Source organism: Pholcus phalangioides, unplaced genomic scaffold (assembly GCF_987345545.1).
Source record: "Pholcus phalangioides strain wild (caught in Gottingen) unplaced genomic scaffold, Ppha-v1.0 ptg000027l_1, whole genome shotgun sequence".
Taxonomy (NCBI): domain Eukaryota; kingdom Metazoa; phylum Arthropoda; class Arachnida; order Araneae; family Pholcidae; genus Pholcus; species Pholcus phalangioides.
Genome location: NW_028301617.1, coordinates 3,547,205 through 3,562,681, shown reverse-complemented (window position 1 = coordinate 3,562,681; position 15,477 = coordinate 3,547,205). Strand labels below are relative to the sequence as shown.

The 15,477-nt window shown below is 43.9% G+C and overlaps 1 protein-coding gene across 1 annotated transcript in view; it reads left to right on the top strand.

Moving 5' to 3' along the window:
* The window catches only part of LOC149068092 (FMRFamide receptor-like), a 143,622-nt gene extending 131,786 nt beyond the window's left edge, over nucleotides 1–11,836 (top strand). Inside the window, exon 3 of the mRNA XM_089251679.1 lies at nucleotides 7,243–11,836. Coding sequence (XP_089107805.1) covers nucleotides 7,311–8,876 — 1,566 coding nt within the window. The 5' untranslated portion in view covers nucleotides 7,243–7,310 and the 3' untranslated portion in view covers nucleotides 8,877–11,836. The remainder of the gene's footprint in view (nucleotides 1–7,242) is intronic.
* Nucleotides 11,837–15,477: the final 3,641 nt, after the last annotated feature.

Genomic DNA, 15,477 nt, shown 5'->3' with positions numbered 1-15,477 from the left:
CTGATTCACGATCAATGAACTGCAAATGGATGTGATTCACGATCAATGATCTGCAGATGGATGTGATTCACGATCAATGACCTGCAGATGGATGTGATTCACGATCAATGACATGCGGATGGATGTCATTCACGGTCAATGATCCGCAAATGGATGTCATTCACGGTCAATGATCCGCAAATGGATGTCATTCACGGTCAATGATCCGCAAATGGATGTCATTCACGGTCAATGATCTGCGGAGGGTTCGGATTTGCTGACTTTTGATGACAAGGGAAAGAGGGAGGTTCGAAGGTTGCTTACGTCATCAACCACCCCTTTTTAAAGATATGAAATATTCTAAGCTGCTGACGAAATTTTGCTGACGGGGGAAGGTGGGGGGGTCAGTGTTTTGCTGACTTTTGCTGAAAAGGAGGGGAGGGGGTGAAAAATTTCTGAAAATCTGCTTACGTAATACTTGAATGGCTCCTAAAGAATGTTTGCCGCGTCTGTCACGACACGGTGAGTGTCTGTAGATGCGAATCGACCCTTACGATCAGTGATATGCAGATGACTGAGATTAGTTCCGCAGAGGAATATGTACTAGACGCATGCGTGGTTTAGTAGCAGCGGATCTCTGCGATCAATGATCCGCAGATGACTGCGATTCTCGATGGAAGATCAAGAAAGAAGATCATTCGCGTACACACAACATGCCTCAGTAACCAATTGGTTAGAAATTCGCCAGGGGAACGTTTACAAGGTGCATGTGCGGCCAAATAGTAGCAGTGAAAACGGGCAACACAGCCTCACACTGCATCGAGAATGATTTTAGTTCTGCAAAAAAAGATACTTAATTTTATTCCCAGATCGAAATTCATCGATTTTTCCTTTTTCATCATCACCGGAATAGGATATTTATCTTTAACTCAACGTAGTAAACGGCTGACAAGAAAAGAAAGGAGGGGGAGAGGGCAACTCCTTTTTCCTGTTTGACTACAACATCGCCATCAAACGATGCAGCAGCTCTTGCCAACTAACACCATTAATTAATGTTCTGCTTCACAGATATCACGCGCGTCGGGAGGGGGAATCACTTAAATAACTGTCGAGGGAATTGATAAAAAAGGGAGACATAAAACATTTCATTTCAACTTAATTGATTTCCCCTCCATTCCGTTCGCAGACTTTTATGAAAGACGTAGAGACTTGATTGGCTATCATAAAAAGAAAGCTTTCCTTTTTACACGCTTTTTTATTGGATCGCAGTTTTGCTTCAAACTAATTTTGGTAGTTGGATATCTTATGATTACGTCAGGGGGCTTCAACTTGCTTCGGGCTAATCAGTGTCTTCTATACGCAGTATATATAGTCGAATCTCCCGTTATATAATGAACTCCAAGAGACCGGACAACTCACTTCGTTATAAAGGAATTCCAGGTTTTTGCATTGTTCCCTATGTAAACTTTCCTGGGGGGGGGGGTCAGAAAAGTGTTCCTTGGAAAGAGATCTTTGTTAAAACGGGATTCGACTGTATACAGTCTTCAATCTTTGATCGTAAATCACAGGTATCATCAGATCATGCGTCTCCAATCTCTTATCTCAATCGCGGCAAAGAAGGATTCTTACAATTTTTGATCGTAAATCGCAGCAGGTCAGCATTGCCTAATTTCGACACCTGATTTACAGCTGTGATCAAAGATTGAAGACACCTAATTTACAACTTGATTGATCTATGACGTCTAATTGACAGCTGCGATCAAAGATTGAAGAGGCCTGATTTACAGCTGTGATCAAAGATTGAAGACACCTGATTTACAGATGTGATCAAAGATTGAAGACACCTGATTTACAGCTATGATCAAAGATTGAAGACACCTGATTTACAGCTGTAATCAAAGATTGAAGACACCTGATTTACAGCTATGATCAAAGATTGAAGATACTTGACTTACAGCTCGATTGATCAACGACGAGCTGCGATCAAAGACTGAAGACACCTGATTGACAGCTGTGATCAAAGATTGAAGACACTTAATTTACAACTTGATTGATCTACGACGTCTAATTGACAGCTGCGATCAAAGATTTAAGAGGCCCGATTTACAGCTGTGATCAAAGATTGAAGACACCTGACTTACAGCTCGATTGAATAACGACGCCTGATTGACAGCTGCGATCAAAGTCTGAACACGCTTGAATTGACAGCTGCGATCTGCGATGAAATGTTAGGAAGGTTGCACACTAGCGCTAGCTGCATCGCTTGCAGTGTCGCTTCAGTGCGCACCCTGCTTAAAAGAAGCCTGATCTGTCTATCGCTGTTACCTGCAATCGAAGATTGAAGAAGCCGGACTTGCTGCGATTTGCGATGGAAGATTGAAAAGGCTTGATCTCTCTCTCTCTCTGATAATGAGCTGCGTTTTGTGATCTAAAATCATAGATGGCTGATCTGCCGATGGGTGCGATTTACGATCAAAGATTTAAGAGATCCAATTTCCTGCGATTCACGATCGAGGATTGAAGGCGCTTGATCTGATGACACCTACGATCAATTTTTACGATCAGAGATTGAAGTCTACATCCACCTAATGATCAATCCAAAGCCAGTTGAAGCTCCTGATGGAATCCTTAGATATATCCAACTACCGAAATTAGTTTAGGGGGGAATGGTCAGAAGATTAAGCCCATATTCAATCCCCCCATGATCATACAATTGGGATTTTCTCTTGTTTAGCAATGACACCATTTTAGCAGTCATTTTGAGCGACACCAATGTGAACAATCAAGAGAGAATTAAGAAAAATTCATACCGAGACCCTGGCCACAAAATTCCGAATTCTCATCCTCCGATAAGAGTCTACGACAAATCAGCGTGAGACAATTTAGCGCAAGACAAATCAGCGGCGACGATTCAGCAAGGACAGTTCAGTGCTATCACATGTCCAGTTATTCAAAAAATAATAATAGAAAAAATAATATGATTAATAATATAATTTATGAATCTGATTTATTACCTCTAAATGTTTCTAATATATGGCGCCGCACAGGTTCTGCTGTTATGCAATCAATAGGAAACTGCAACTGGTACCAGTTGCAGTTTCTTGTTGATTGACAAGTATAGTGAATGTAATTTGCATGGTTGTTCTAGTGCATCAAGCATGTCATTTTCCTCCAGTTTTGCGTGACATACGTTGGATTTTTTTACGTTGGATGCCATTGGAATTTTCAATTAGTGAAAAGGGACTTAGAATGCTAACTCGCAATGGCTTTGTTTATACAAAAAAATGAGACTGTCAGGGCCTTCTCGGGGCCCTGGGCAGACTTCTCCTTGGGGGCCCTCTTGAAAGGGTTATTATTATTCACAACAAATGTCAACTTTTGTGTGAGTAGGGGGGGGGGCAATTCCCCGATAACCCCAGTCTAGTTACGGCCCTGGGGACCGGAGAAAAAGTTATTTGGAAGTGTGCAATACATCATCACAACAAATGTCCAGGAAGAGCACGTACAATGGATCTCAAGCCCCCCTCAGTATTTTAACATATTTCGAACGCGCGTCCCTGTCTGTTATGAAGCAAGCGTTCCCACAATGCAACCAAAAAGAGGATCGTTATTCATAAGGGGCCATTCAAGTATTGCTTAAACAGATTTTTAGCCATTTTTGACCCCTTCCCGTCCCCCTTTGTCAACAAAAGTCAGCAAAACACTGATCAGCAAAATTTCGTCAGCAGCTTAGAATATTTCATATCTACAAAAAGGGGTGGTTGATGACGTAAGCAACCTTCAACCCCCCCCCCCTCGTCATCAAAAGTCAGCAAATCCGAAACCCCCCCCCCCGATGCTGACGTAATACTTCATGACTTCCCTAAAACACAATAACTGCGCTGAATTGTGTCGCGCTGAACTGCCGTGGCACCCTCAGACAGTTAATTTTGATAGTAGATGGCAACACCTCATCAACGTTCACCACATATGCTTTCAATCCCCACCCCCACCTCAAAAGGGGGAAAAAAAACATTCCTTCAGACTACTCTCGTTCTTAAATTGTTTCAATGGCTCTTCAAACACGAGCGTATATAATGTGTGACCACTTTTAAAGCCATTCAAAAACTTCATCTCGAAAAATCTAGAATAATATTGCCGTGTGAAATAGGATACAATGGCCCCCCATCTTTTGATGTGACAGTCATTTTGAATATATTTCTCTTCAAAAAAAACACACATCGTAGTTACAATATATGCGTTCCTTCAACAACGACAAAAAAGGAAGCGGAAATTCCGCTTAACCTTGAACCGGGTCTCAATTGCCGCCGTTTCCGCTACTCGAAACCGTTTCAAACGCTTCCGATAAACGGCTCTAAATCGAAGGAAACTAGAATAAATAATAGCAATGGAAGTAATATTTTAAGAAGAAAAACTCGTCAAGAGGGTTATCTCAGCTTTTTTCCCTTAAGCAACGAGGACGGTGATAACGGTTTTTTCTTCTTGGAAATTTTGAGTTGTTTTCTTCATATTTGCTCCAATTTTAATTCCTTTCCTCAGCATAGATGGCGCATTTATTATCATCCAACGAAATTTATTCCAGGGAATTTAAGTATGTTTTTTTCCTCTTGTGCTTAGGTATTTCGATAATTCTTAAATCCCTATCCTAATGAAGACTTACAACTAGGATTTTGAATCAGTGTGTGGATTACTCTTCGGGAAATTTTTGTTTTTTAGGTAAATTCGGAAAAATTAAGGAAGAATCTAAGGGGGGGGGGGGAAGTAAGTTTAAGGGGGGGGGGGGAAACTGCAGTATCGTAAATTTGCATAATTATTTTTATGAAGTTTTCTTTCCTCGGGAAAACCTTTTCCCCAGGAACAAAAATGCGATGAGAAGTATTTAAGGACTAGAAAAACGCGTTTCCTTTCAAATTGGTTTTTTTTAGGAAAAAATTGCAGAGAGAGAAACTATTTAATTCCATTTAAAAGTTTTGAATTGGAGAGGGAAGAAATTCCAATGAGAAAAGTAAATATGTTTGGAATTAGAACGATCTCTGGTGAAGTCAAAAATGAATGGATGATGCGAAAGGGAGCAAGTTTTCCAATTGGAAGAATCCAGTAAAGATGTTATAAAATTATCGGATAAAAATGTGGGGGGGGGGGGAATTGATGTAGAAACTGATTCATTGATAGCGGTCGCGCGTGGAGGACAGGCGTTTGCCTTGTGTTAGTAGGGGGGGGTCATTCAAGTATTACGTCAGCATCGAGGGGGGGGGGGTTCCGGATTTGCTGACTTTTGATCACGGGGGGTGGGGGGTGTTTGAAGGTTGCTTCCGTCAGCAACCAGCCCTTTTTGAAGGTATGGAATATTCTAAGCTGCTGACGGGGGGGGGGGTCAAAATTGGCTGAAAATAATACGCTTACGTAATACTTGAATGGCCCCTTACGGCGTTTCTCTTCACATACGCGCGTGACCGCTGGAAGGTTAATTGAGTACAAATACAAAGGCCACAACACACAGGTAAAATGCCCCTATGCGTTTCCCTTGTTACAGCGTTTCTCTCAAGGCCGACTCCCACGACGTCTGGCTCCAGACGCAGGGCAAGATAATTAAGGTGAAAGAATTATTTAAAAAAATCTCCGGTTCGGCATAAACCGCAAAATGCTTCCGGGAACCGCAGCGGGCGTGAAGAAAATCGCGAAATTTCAAATACAGCCGCTTGGTGGGAGGAAAAAAATTTGGCGAATGTCTAATACACAGTTTCCAAACCTTTTTTTGTCCCATCGCCCCCTTCTTAGAAGATTAGATACTCGCCTAAAGTGCCAAAGAATGTTTAGAGGTGTCGCGAGTTCGATACCCGGTTCGTCCTCGTCAGAAAACTTTCCTCGCACAGGCGTACAACAGAAACGGAGACATGGCCGCAGAAAAAAAATTGCTACCGTAGGGCGTCCCCCATCGAGGGGTTAGCGCACCAACCTCTCGGTGAGTATAAAAAACAAGCCTGCCGTTCGGAATCGGCAATAACTTGTAGGTCCCGGTCTAATCAGCCCTCGTGTGCAGAAAATGACCGTGGTGCGATGAAAATGATCCAAATAACCCTTCAGAAATTGTTTTTCTCCCATCGCCCCCCAACGCAATCTAACCAATAGGATCCTATGTCATACCCGTATAGCTTCTACGGCTCCCTTCCCCCCCCCCCCCCTGAAACTTTCAATCGTACTCAAGGGGCCATTAACGCCCACGTTGGGAATCACTGGTTTAATAGTTTCAGTATATATATTAATATATTTATTTATTTGTAGCTTTTTTTTTTACCAGACGCGCTCCGCTTTCCCATCCGATACAGCTATCAGAGAATTCCCGGGGGTCGGACACGCCTGAGTATATTTAGCTGTAGGGTAGCTTTTTGTTCACCTCCCTATCGTTTTTTGACGCCTTCCTCCGCTATCAATTTCGACATGTCTGAACGTTCCCCCGTTTTTTGGCTAGATGTGTTCTCCCGTCCCGCGTCATTATTACTTTATTCATTATGGCCGTTGTACTGAAAGCCATAAAAATGATTGCCCCGAAGACGATGCCTACTTTACCGCACACCAACTCCGGTCACATATCGTCATACGGCAATTTCCAACCGGTAGACTTGGGTGGGTAAACGAAGGCGCAATCTATCGGTGGTCGCCCGAAGCTCGTTTGGTAAAGGACTACGTTTCTAAACGTCCCATGCCTGGATTCGAACCCATCGAAATTGACGGTAACCTTCATAGTGGAAGACGATGCCTGGAGCAAGACGTTGTGGGAGGCGGCCTTTCACATACGCGCGACAACCAAAAGGTTAATTGAGTAAAAAAATACGAACACAAATACAAAAAAAGCCACAGCAGACAAAATGCCCTACGAGGTGGCTGAAAAAAGATGCCCGTGAAAAATATGGATGTCGAATACATACATACATATCTAAACTACAGCATCCAATAAGAAAAAGTGATGTGCAACTGCGCCACGGGTCACTTTTACCGAAGTGATCTAAGGTTTGCTAAATAAGGTTGATACACATATAAGCATGATGCACATGCTAGTAAGTAGCACGAAAGCATGCCACTTTTCGGGAATATGCGACCCAATGAAATATTATTAGTAACATTCGTGCATATCTCATTGGGAGCATATGCTCGGAAGTGGAATGCTTTCGTGATACTCAGTAGTATGCGTATCACGGGCTTCAATCATTGATAAAATTCATCGGTATGTCATTGTAAAAAAAATGTTTCTTTCTCTCTCCGTAGGTCTGAAGCTGTGATTTTTCCTCGACTGTCCCTCCTCGAAAATCTCAGAAAATAAGTGAAATATAAAGATGGCCAACTGCACCATCGAAACTAACCCCATCTGTGCGTCAACGGAAGCACTGATCAATGTCACGAAAACCGTCACGGAAGCCATCACCAGAGAGGGCCCGTATTCCGAGCTGTTGAGGAGTACCAGGTTCTGGGTCCAGAGGGTCCTCGTGCCGGCGGTGATGACGATCGGAATCGTCGGCAACGTCATAACGATCGTCATAATGACGAGGCGCCGGATGCGCAGCTCCACGAACAATTACCTGGCGGCCCTGGCGATATTCGACATGATGTACCTCGTGTTCACGTTCGTTCTGTCCCTCAGTCACTACCCGAACATGTCCGACGAAGACCACTACGTGTACTGGAAGATTCGACCCTTCATATATATGCTCGTCGACACCTGCAGCAACACCTCCGTGTGGCTGACCGTCACCTTCACCGTCGAGAGGTACATCGCCGTGTGCCACCCGATTCGCGGGAAAGTGTACTGCACGGAATCCAGAGCCAAGAAAGCGATAGTCTTCGTTTTCCTGTTCTGCTTTGCTTTCACTCTGCCGACCCCGTTCGAGTGGGTCGTCGTCGGCAAGTACAAGCCCGAACTGAACAAGACCGTGATGGTGCTCGACTACTCCGACCTGGGAAGCAATATCTTGTACAAGACCATCTACTACTGGATGACCGTCGCTTTCTTCATCTTCATACCGTTCTTGCTGCTGGCCGTGTTCAACAGTTTCCTGATAAGGTCTGTCCACCAATCCAAAGCCAAGAGATCCACCATGACCCGGCTCGACACCAAGGACGAGAACAGCCAGGAGAACAAGATAACCATCATGCTCATCGCGGTGGTCATACTCTTCCTGATCTGCCAGCTGCCGACCGCCTGTCACCTGCTGTACACCAGTCAGCACGACGACATCGGCCGGGACCAGATGGAGCTGCTATCGAGCTTGGGCAACATATTCAACTTCCTGATGGCGCTGAACGCGGCCGGCAACTTCGTCCTGTACTCGCTGCTCAGCCAGAAATACCGGAGGACTTTCGTCCAGATATTCTGCCCCTGCTTGATGCAGAGGCTGCTGCAGGCAAACTCCGTCTGCTACCAGAGCACCATCTGCACCAACATAGATACTGACAGCCCGTGCGGAAGCAGTCCCGGCAGGCGGTACAGCAACGCCAGGATCAGCAGGGGAAGCTCGCCGAGAAGCAGCAACCTGGACGTCAGTTACTCGGGATCCAAGGCCAGCCCGGCGCTGTCCAGGGGTAGTCCGAGAACGGCGTTCCTCAAGGTACCCAGCAACTCGTCGTCGCCGAGTAAAGTCACCTACGACGACGAGGACGACGTCGTTGAAGATCTCGATTCCGATAACAACACCAAAGCCGTCGGCCCCGGCGATTGCTCCCCGTGCAAACGGGCACTCGGCGAACCTTGGCGGAAGTTCAAGAAGTCCGTCGTCACCACGAGGAAGCAGGAAGTCAAGGAACAAGTCATTCCTCTGAAAAACACCGGCAACAAATGCATCGTGATAACGGCTCCTGACATGATCGAGGTGGACTCGCACTCGAATTCGTATTCGATAGTGTGATCGCGAGGAATCTCGTCGAGAGCGTGAAAGTCTATTAATGTAGAGAGCTGGGGTCTTTCTCCTTTTTTTTTTTACCATAGAAATGAAAATATTGATCCACCACTCATCCGTACCACGCTGACACCTTCGTCTTGACAAGTGGAACTGATGATGACAAACGATGGGGTCGAGTTGACTATCTTGAACGGCCGCCAACATTTTCCGGCAATATCGGCACCAAATGCATGACGTGGAAATGAATTGGTGGTTTTTTGTTTGTTTTTTTTTTTTGTGAACGGTATTTCTCTCCCTTCCGTTTCCACGAAACCCAGAAAACAGATCGAAAATAATTGCCAAAATTACTATCTTGTGGTGCTGAGAATCTACCACTTGGACTACGTTCGAAGTCAGCAGATAAGACCGTGAAATTAGCATTCACAGGTCATGTGACCCGATATTTTCGGACATACATGTACATACCACCGAAAGCTGTAACACGAGACTCGCAAGACTAGACGACGAGACATCGGAAACAAGATCTTGCAAGACTTGCTTCTAGTTGTGACAGGATCAAAGTTTCGTTTGCTGGAAAGAAATGCTAAGCCACGTCTAAGCTAAGTCTTTCTTTTCCACCTGCTGTATATTATCACGATAAAGATTGCGTCTTCTGCTACAGGGGGTGCTCGATCTCAGGTCAGTACACCAAATAAGGTGATGAACAAGAGAAAAGTTAAAACTAAAACCCAAATGCGCGGTCTTTCAAAAGGTGCCATTCATCCCGTTTTAAAGGTATTCTTCGACCCTTTCACTACCAAGTTTAGAACCTGTAGGAGACATATATATATGTCTCAGTGGGAGTAAATGGGTTAGAGAGTATCGATTTACACGTACGTTAGTTACAGTGACTGTGTGGCCAGCGAGCGGCAGTCGTGTCGCATATCTGACTTGCAGACTGAAATGGTTGTACATCCCTGTCCCAAAGTCTCGATAACCAAGCGGAGATCGAGATGTAGTTCGGAAAGAAAATTTTCCCGAACTCGATATCCGCTTGGTTAGGGGTCATTCAAGTATTACGTCAGCATCGATCTGACTTTCGATGACAGGAGGGGGAGGGGGGTTTAAAGGTTGCTTACGTCATCAACCACCCCTTTTTGAAGATATGAAATTATTCTAAGCTGCTGACGGGGGAGGGGTGGTCAGTGTTTTGCTGACAGGGGGGGGGGTCAAAAATGGCTGAAAATATGCTTACGTAATACTTGAATGACCCCATATCCAGGCTTCCGTACTTCGTATGAACAGCGGAGAGTGGCATCGTTTCTCTCTACTGATAATGCTGTTTCAGCTGGAGCTCCTTGAAATACCAGGGTGACCTATGCGCCATCTTGAGTTTTTGTCTACTCTACTATTTCGTTGTTTCGGCTACTGATGTTGTGCACTCCAGCTTCCAGCTGTTGATGGCGCCTTTCTGGGTCTTAATGATAGCGTTATAGCTGTTGACGACGTTGTTTCGACTGCTGATGTCGATGGTGCAGCTGTTGAAAGACGCCTTTCTGGGTCGTTATGATGGTGTTTTCTTTGCTGTTGACGACGTCGTTTTGACCATTGGCGCGATGGTGCAGCTGTTGACGACGTTGCTTCGGATATTAAAGATGGTGTTTCTGCTATTGATGTCGGTACTTCATCTGTTGATAGAATTGTTTCTGCTGTTGATGTCAGCACCTCAGCTATTTATGGCGTTGTTTCAGGGTATTAACAATATGTGTTTTTTCTGGGATGGTGGGGGGGAGGGGAGGAGGAGGTATCAACGATGGTTTTTCAACAGCCGGCAGCGTCACTTCTGACCACAAGGAACGTTGATGTTGCGATTGCTGTCGATGCTCGAGTTGTTGACATCGATTTTGTTGACGTCAGTTTCCCATGTTACTTTTTCTCGGCTCTTAACGAATGCGTTCCTTCAGCTGACTACGGCGCTGTTCGACTGGTATTCAAATACTCACAATCCTTTCCCCCCAGTCAATAGCTCAACAAGTCATATCCACGGTCTATTCGCAAAGAATGAAAGACGAGCTTCAACTAGTTACCTCAATATCAATCAATAAATACACGTAGCACACAAACAATGCATATCGCATATAATTACGACTCATTGCAAAAATTTAGTGTTTTCTCACTTAAGAAGAAAAGCACAACTATATTATCGCTAGTACTTCCGTAAAATTTCTACGTGCATTATGCGGTTTTTTTAATGCATTTCTTTTCCTCTCTCTTGTGGAGCAATATACTGCGAATTCGCTACTCATCATGCATTTTTGAAATTCATTTTATGAGTATGTGAAGTATAAAAACAACACTGCTGATGTGTGTTAGTTCGTTTCGTGTACGTGTTCTTCTTTGGGGGCTGCACGACGGGGAAACCCAAAAGTAACGGACAGTTTCCCCCTTTGATGCGTATGAGTGACTGAGTGACTACCTTAGTATTTAGACCGATTGATGCGGTGGGGAGTCACGTGCGCACACACACCAAGGGAGAACAGACGGAAGTAAAGTAACGCTGCCATACTTTTGGGTCCCTTCCTCGTACTCTGCGCACAACGTCGGCCCGATCTATATACACAGTAATCTTAGTAGAGTTTAAGCTTATACAAATTGTCAACGCTTTTGATTTGATTTGTTGTTGTTCGGGCGTTGTTTTGTTTCATATTCCTGTAAATATGGATGTGCGTTCACCCCTAGATACGCTTCACGTCTCCGTTTCTTTCTTGCAGAATCTTTTTAATAATACGCTTGTGTGTTTAAGGGGGAAAACTTCCTGTTCGTGATCGATACGACAGGCCAGACCTGCAAAGTACAATAATGAAACATCGTATTAATGTTATTAATTTATACATATACACGAGTATATATATCTATGTTTATATATCACACATATATAATATCATTGAGATTTTATGTAAATACAAAATGAATAAACTGCACAAATCCAATGCCTGAAGCGTTATTATTTTGTGTTCTTTTATGTTTCTGTTTACACTGCATTTCGCGGGCATCATAAGAGGAAGCCCTCGCATCAGTTTGGTGCTGCCATCTGTCAATGAAATCCCCGGGAAGTGAATGTGATGTTGAAAGCTATGCATTTCTATGTTTTTGAGTCAGTTCAGCGACACCTAACCTTAATAACAGCTCTCATACGACCAGTAGTCTTTGTCCTAGAGATCAAATACCCACGATATTCACTCTCCCGACCAGAGACCCGCAGTTTCTGTATCCTACTGATCACATACTTGCCCTAGCGATCAAAAACCTGTATAACTCTAAAGATCAATAACCCACACTACTTTTTGGGTCAAATACTCGAAGCGTCTTTGCTATACCGATAAAATATGCTGACAGCTTATTTGCCCTGACAGTCACATGCCAAAAGTTTTTGTTGGTTTTACCTATCACACACCCGTAGTTCGTTGCCCTAGCAATCACATTGGAGTGAATTCTTTGTGTTTGTGTCCCAGTGATTCAACACCGAAAACTCCTTTGCCAAATCGATTAAATAATCACGGTTTTCTTACACTTCCGATCGTCGTAGAGTTTTTGGCCTGTTGATCACACACCCACGCTTTCTTGCCCAACTAATTCACTTACTAATTAACTTCCAAAACTAATAATCACAACTTCTTTGCCTTACCTATCAGCACTTTCCGTGCTCTACTTATCACGTAACCACAATGTCTTTGCCCTTCCCGTCACATACCCACTGGTTCCTTGCCTAATCGAAACTTCCTTGCTCTATCGATCACATACCCGCTGTTGTCAAATTGCTGATCACATTCCAGTGAATCCTTTGCCTAAGTGATTTAATACCCACGACTTCCTTTACCTTAATAAAAATACCGATTAAATATAACTTCCTTACCCTACCGATCAAATAATCGCAGTTTCTTTGCCCTACTTATTCACATATACCATCAGCTTGCTTGATTTCCCTATTGCGTAACCGCAGTTTCTTACCTTACCGATCACATTCCAGCAGCTTCCTTGCTTTAACCTATATCACATACTCGTAGCCTTCTTGCTCTACCAATCACATAGAAGCAGCTTCCTTGCCCAACCGATCACATACCAACACCTTCCTTGCCCAATCGATCACATACCAGCAGTTGCCTTGCTTAACCGATCAGCTACAAATAGCTTTCTTGCTTTACCGATCAGCTACAAATAGCTTTCTTGCTTTACCGATCAGCTACAAATAGCTTTCTTGCTTTACCGATCAGCTACAAATAGCTTTCTTGCTTTACCGATCAGCTACAAATAGCTTTCTGGCTTTACCTATCACATACACGCAACTTGCCCTACCGATCTTATATAAAAGCAGCTTCCTTGCCTTACCTCAAAAAGTAGTCTTAAATAGTCTTGATTGATTTAAACAGCTTATATCTTGCGTTACATACCGGCAGATTCCTTGCTTTACCTATCATATACCGGTAGTTTCCTTGATTTACCTATCACATACCCGCAGTGGCGTCGGAGCAGCACCTCATAGAGATAGAAGGCCTCTGAGCTAGGATGTTGATTCTGGCGTCGCTGTAAGGAGCTCGCGGAACGCTACTGGGGCCTAAAGTGGGACAATAAAAATAGTCACCGGAATACAAGTGAAAATCGATATCAAGTTGAAATTGCAAAATAATTAGAAATGTCGTCTGATGTGACTCTCGTAAATATGCTATAAATCGTAGGAAACACTAGTCGAAGGAAAACCCGCTTCGAAAGGAATGCAATAAGCCTAAAATAGTTTAGTGCCGAGCTACGGCAGTGACGAAAAGAAAGCGAGAAGACGCAGCACCTCCTAGAGATAGAAGGCCTCTGCACGGGTTGCCATAAACGTCATCCAGTCTACGTAGCAAGTTTGCCACATTTTGAAACACAGCATCCTATTTCGTTTCTTCTTATTTTGGCGAAGAATCTTCTTGATTGGCTCACAAATGCCGCATAGTGATTGGATGTGGGGGGCAGGCATAGAAATCGCCAATAGGGCTGGGAATCAGCCGAAATTCAATTCTGGTCTGGTCTGGCACGAGCAGGGGATTTTTTCCCCGAATATTCTGAGGGAAAATTGACTACTCACTGACGTCGCAAACAGACTGCGGGGGGGGGGGGGGGTCTTATACCTCTAGGGGGTGCTGTGGGTTCTCGAGCACCCACGGTAACTTATGACATGGGTCTCCGCACTCGACTGAATTGACTCAGAAATCGCAATTCCCCATGTAAATACGAAGAAGTCCAGCACCCACAAGTTCAAAACCCTTCCGACGCTCCAGCATACCCGCAACTTTCTTGTTCTGATGATCGCACACAGTCAGCTTTGTTGCCCTACCGATCGCATACACGCGGATTCCTCGCCCCACTGACAACACACACACACACACACACTTGTGGCTCCCTTACCCCAAGCGCAAAACTTCCCCCCCCCCCCTGTGTTTGCATTACCGGATCTTTTCAACAACCTCCAATTTCTAAAGGAAAAATGAATGGAATAAATCTTCACACATATATTTATCAAAAACATCGCCCCCACACTGCTTTTTGCGACTCGATATGCAAATTTACACGGCGATCTCGACACGTGCTTCAAAGAATGAGCTGAAATGTAAAAAGAGATGGGGGGAAAAAAAGCATTCTTTGGCCTTTGAAACGACTTATTTATCCCTTGATATTTCGTAAATGAAATTACAAAATTTTGTTTTTTTCATCGAATGAAGAATTCTTTTGCTTTTTTTTCCCATAAATATAAGGAATTTGAATTGCTAATGAACGGGAAAGGCGCCAATAAAAGAGAAAGAACGCAACTTCTTCCCCCGTTAAAACTAACTTTTGTATTCTTTCGGGGGGGGGGGGAAGAAAAAGGGAAAAAGAATCCTATTTTTTGAGATTCTAACGGGAATTTTCTATTTCGTTTTATTCCTTCCAATTTTTTTCTTTGCCTCGGGCAATCGAAGGAGTAAAAACGTTGTTTCTTGATCGGAATTTTAATGGTTTTGAGGGAAGGGGGAGAAAGAGAGAGAGAGAGAGGGGAATTTGGAATTCCACACTCGGAATGTTTGCTCAGAATTAAGAGTCTCCATTACGAAGCGGTATCTTCAAAGTAAATTCGAACGATTCACTTTTAAACTCCCTTTCACTCACAAGAAAAGAAATCCCTTTCGTATAATGTTTCTCAGCGTAGATCTAACAAGTGGTGGGAATTGTTCCATTGTTGAATCTGTTGATTTCTCGACTCGCGGCTAGCGGCTTAATATTATGAGATCCTCGAAGTGAATTTGAACAGAAAGTTAAACTCATAGTATTTAATTCAATCTCGATCGTACGTAAATTCCCCTTGGCGATCCGTCTCACTCCTGCAGCCGTACTCGCAGGAGCACCATACCCGCAGCTTACACTTGGATGGTTACCGCAAGCTGCAGATCGATGGTTACATACTCCAGTATACAGTCAAACCTCGTTAATGAGTCACTCTTGGGAGAGCAAAAATATGACTTGGTAAGCGGAGTGACTCGTTAAACGGAGTAAGCCATAGCTTGCCAATTCCTGCCTGAGGACAACTGGGACTTCCAAAAAAGTGATCCGGTAAACG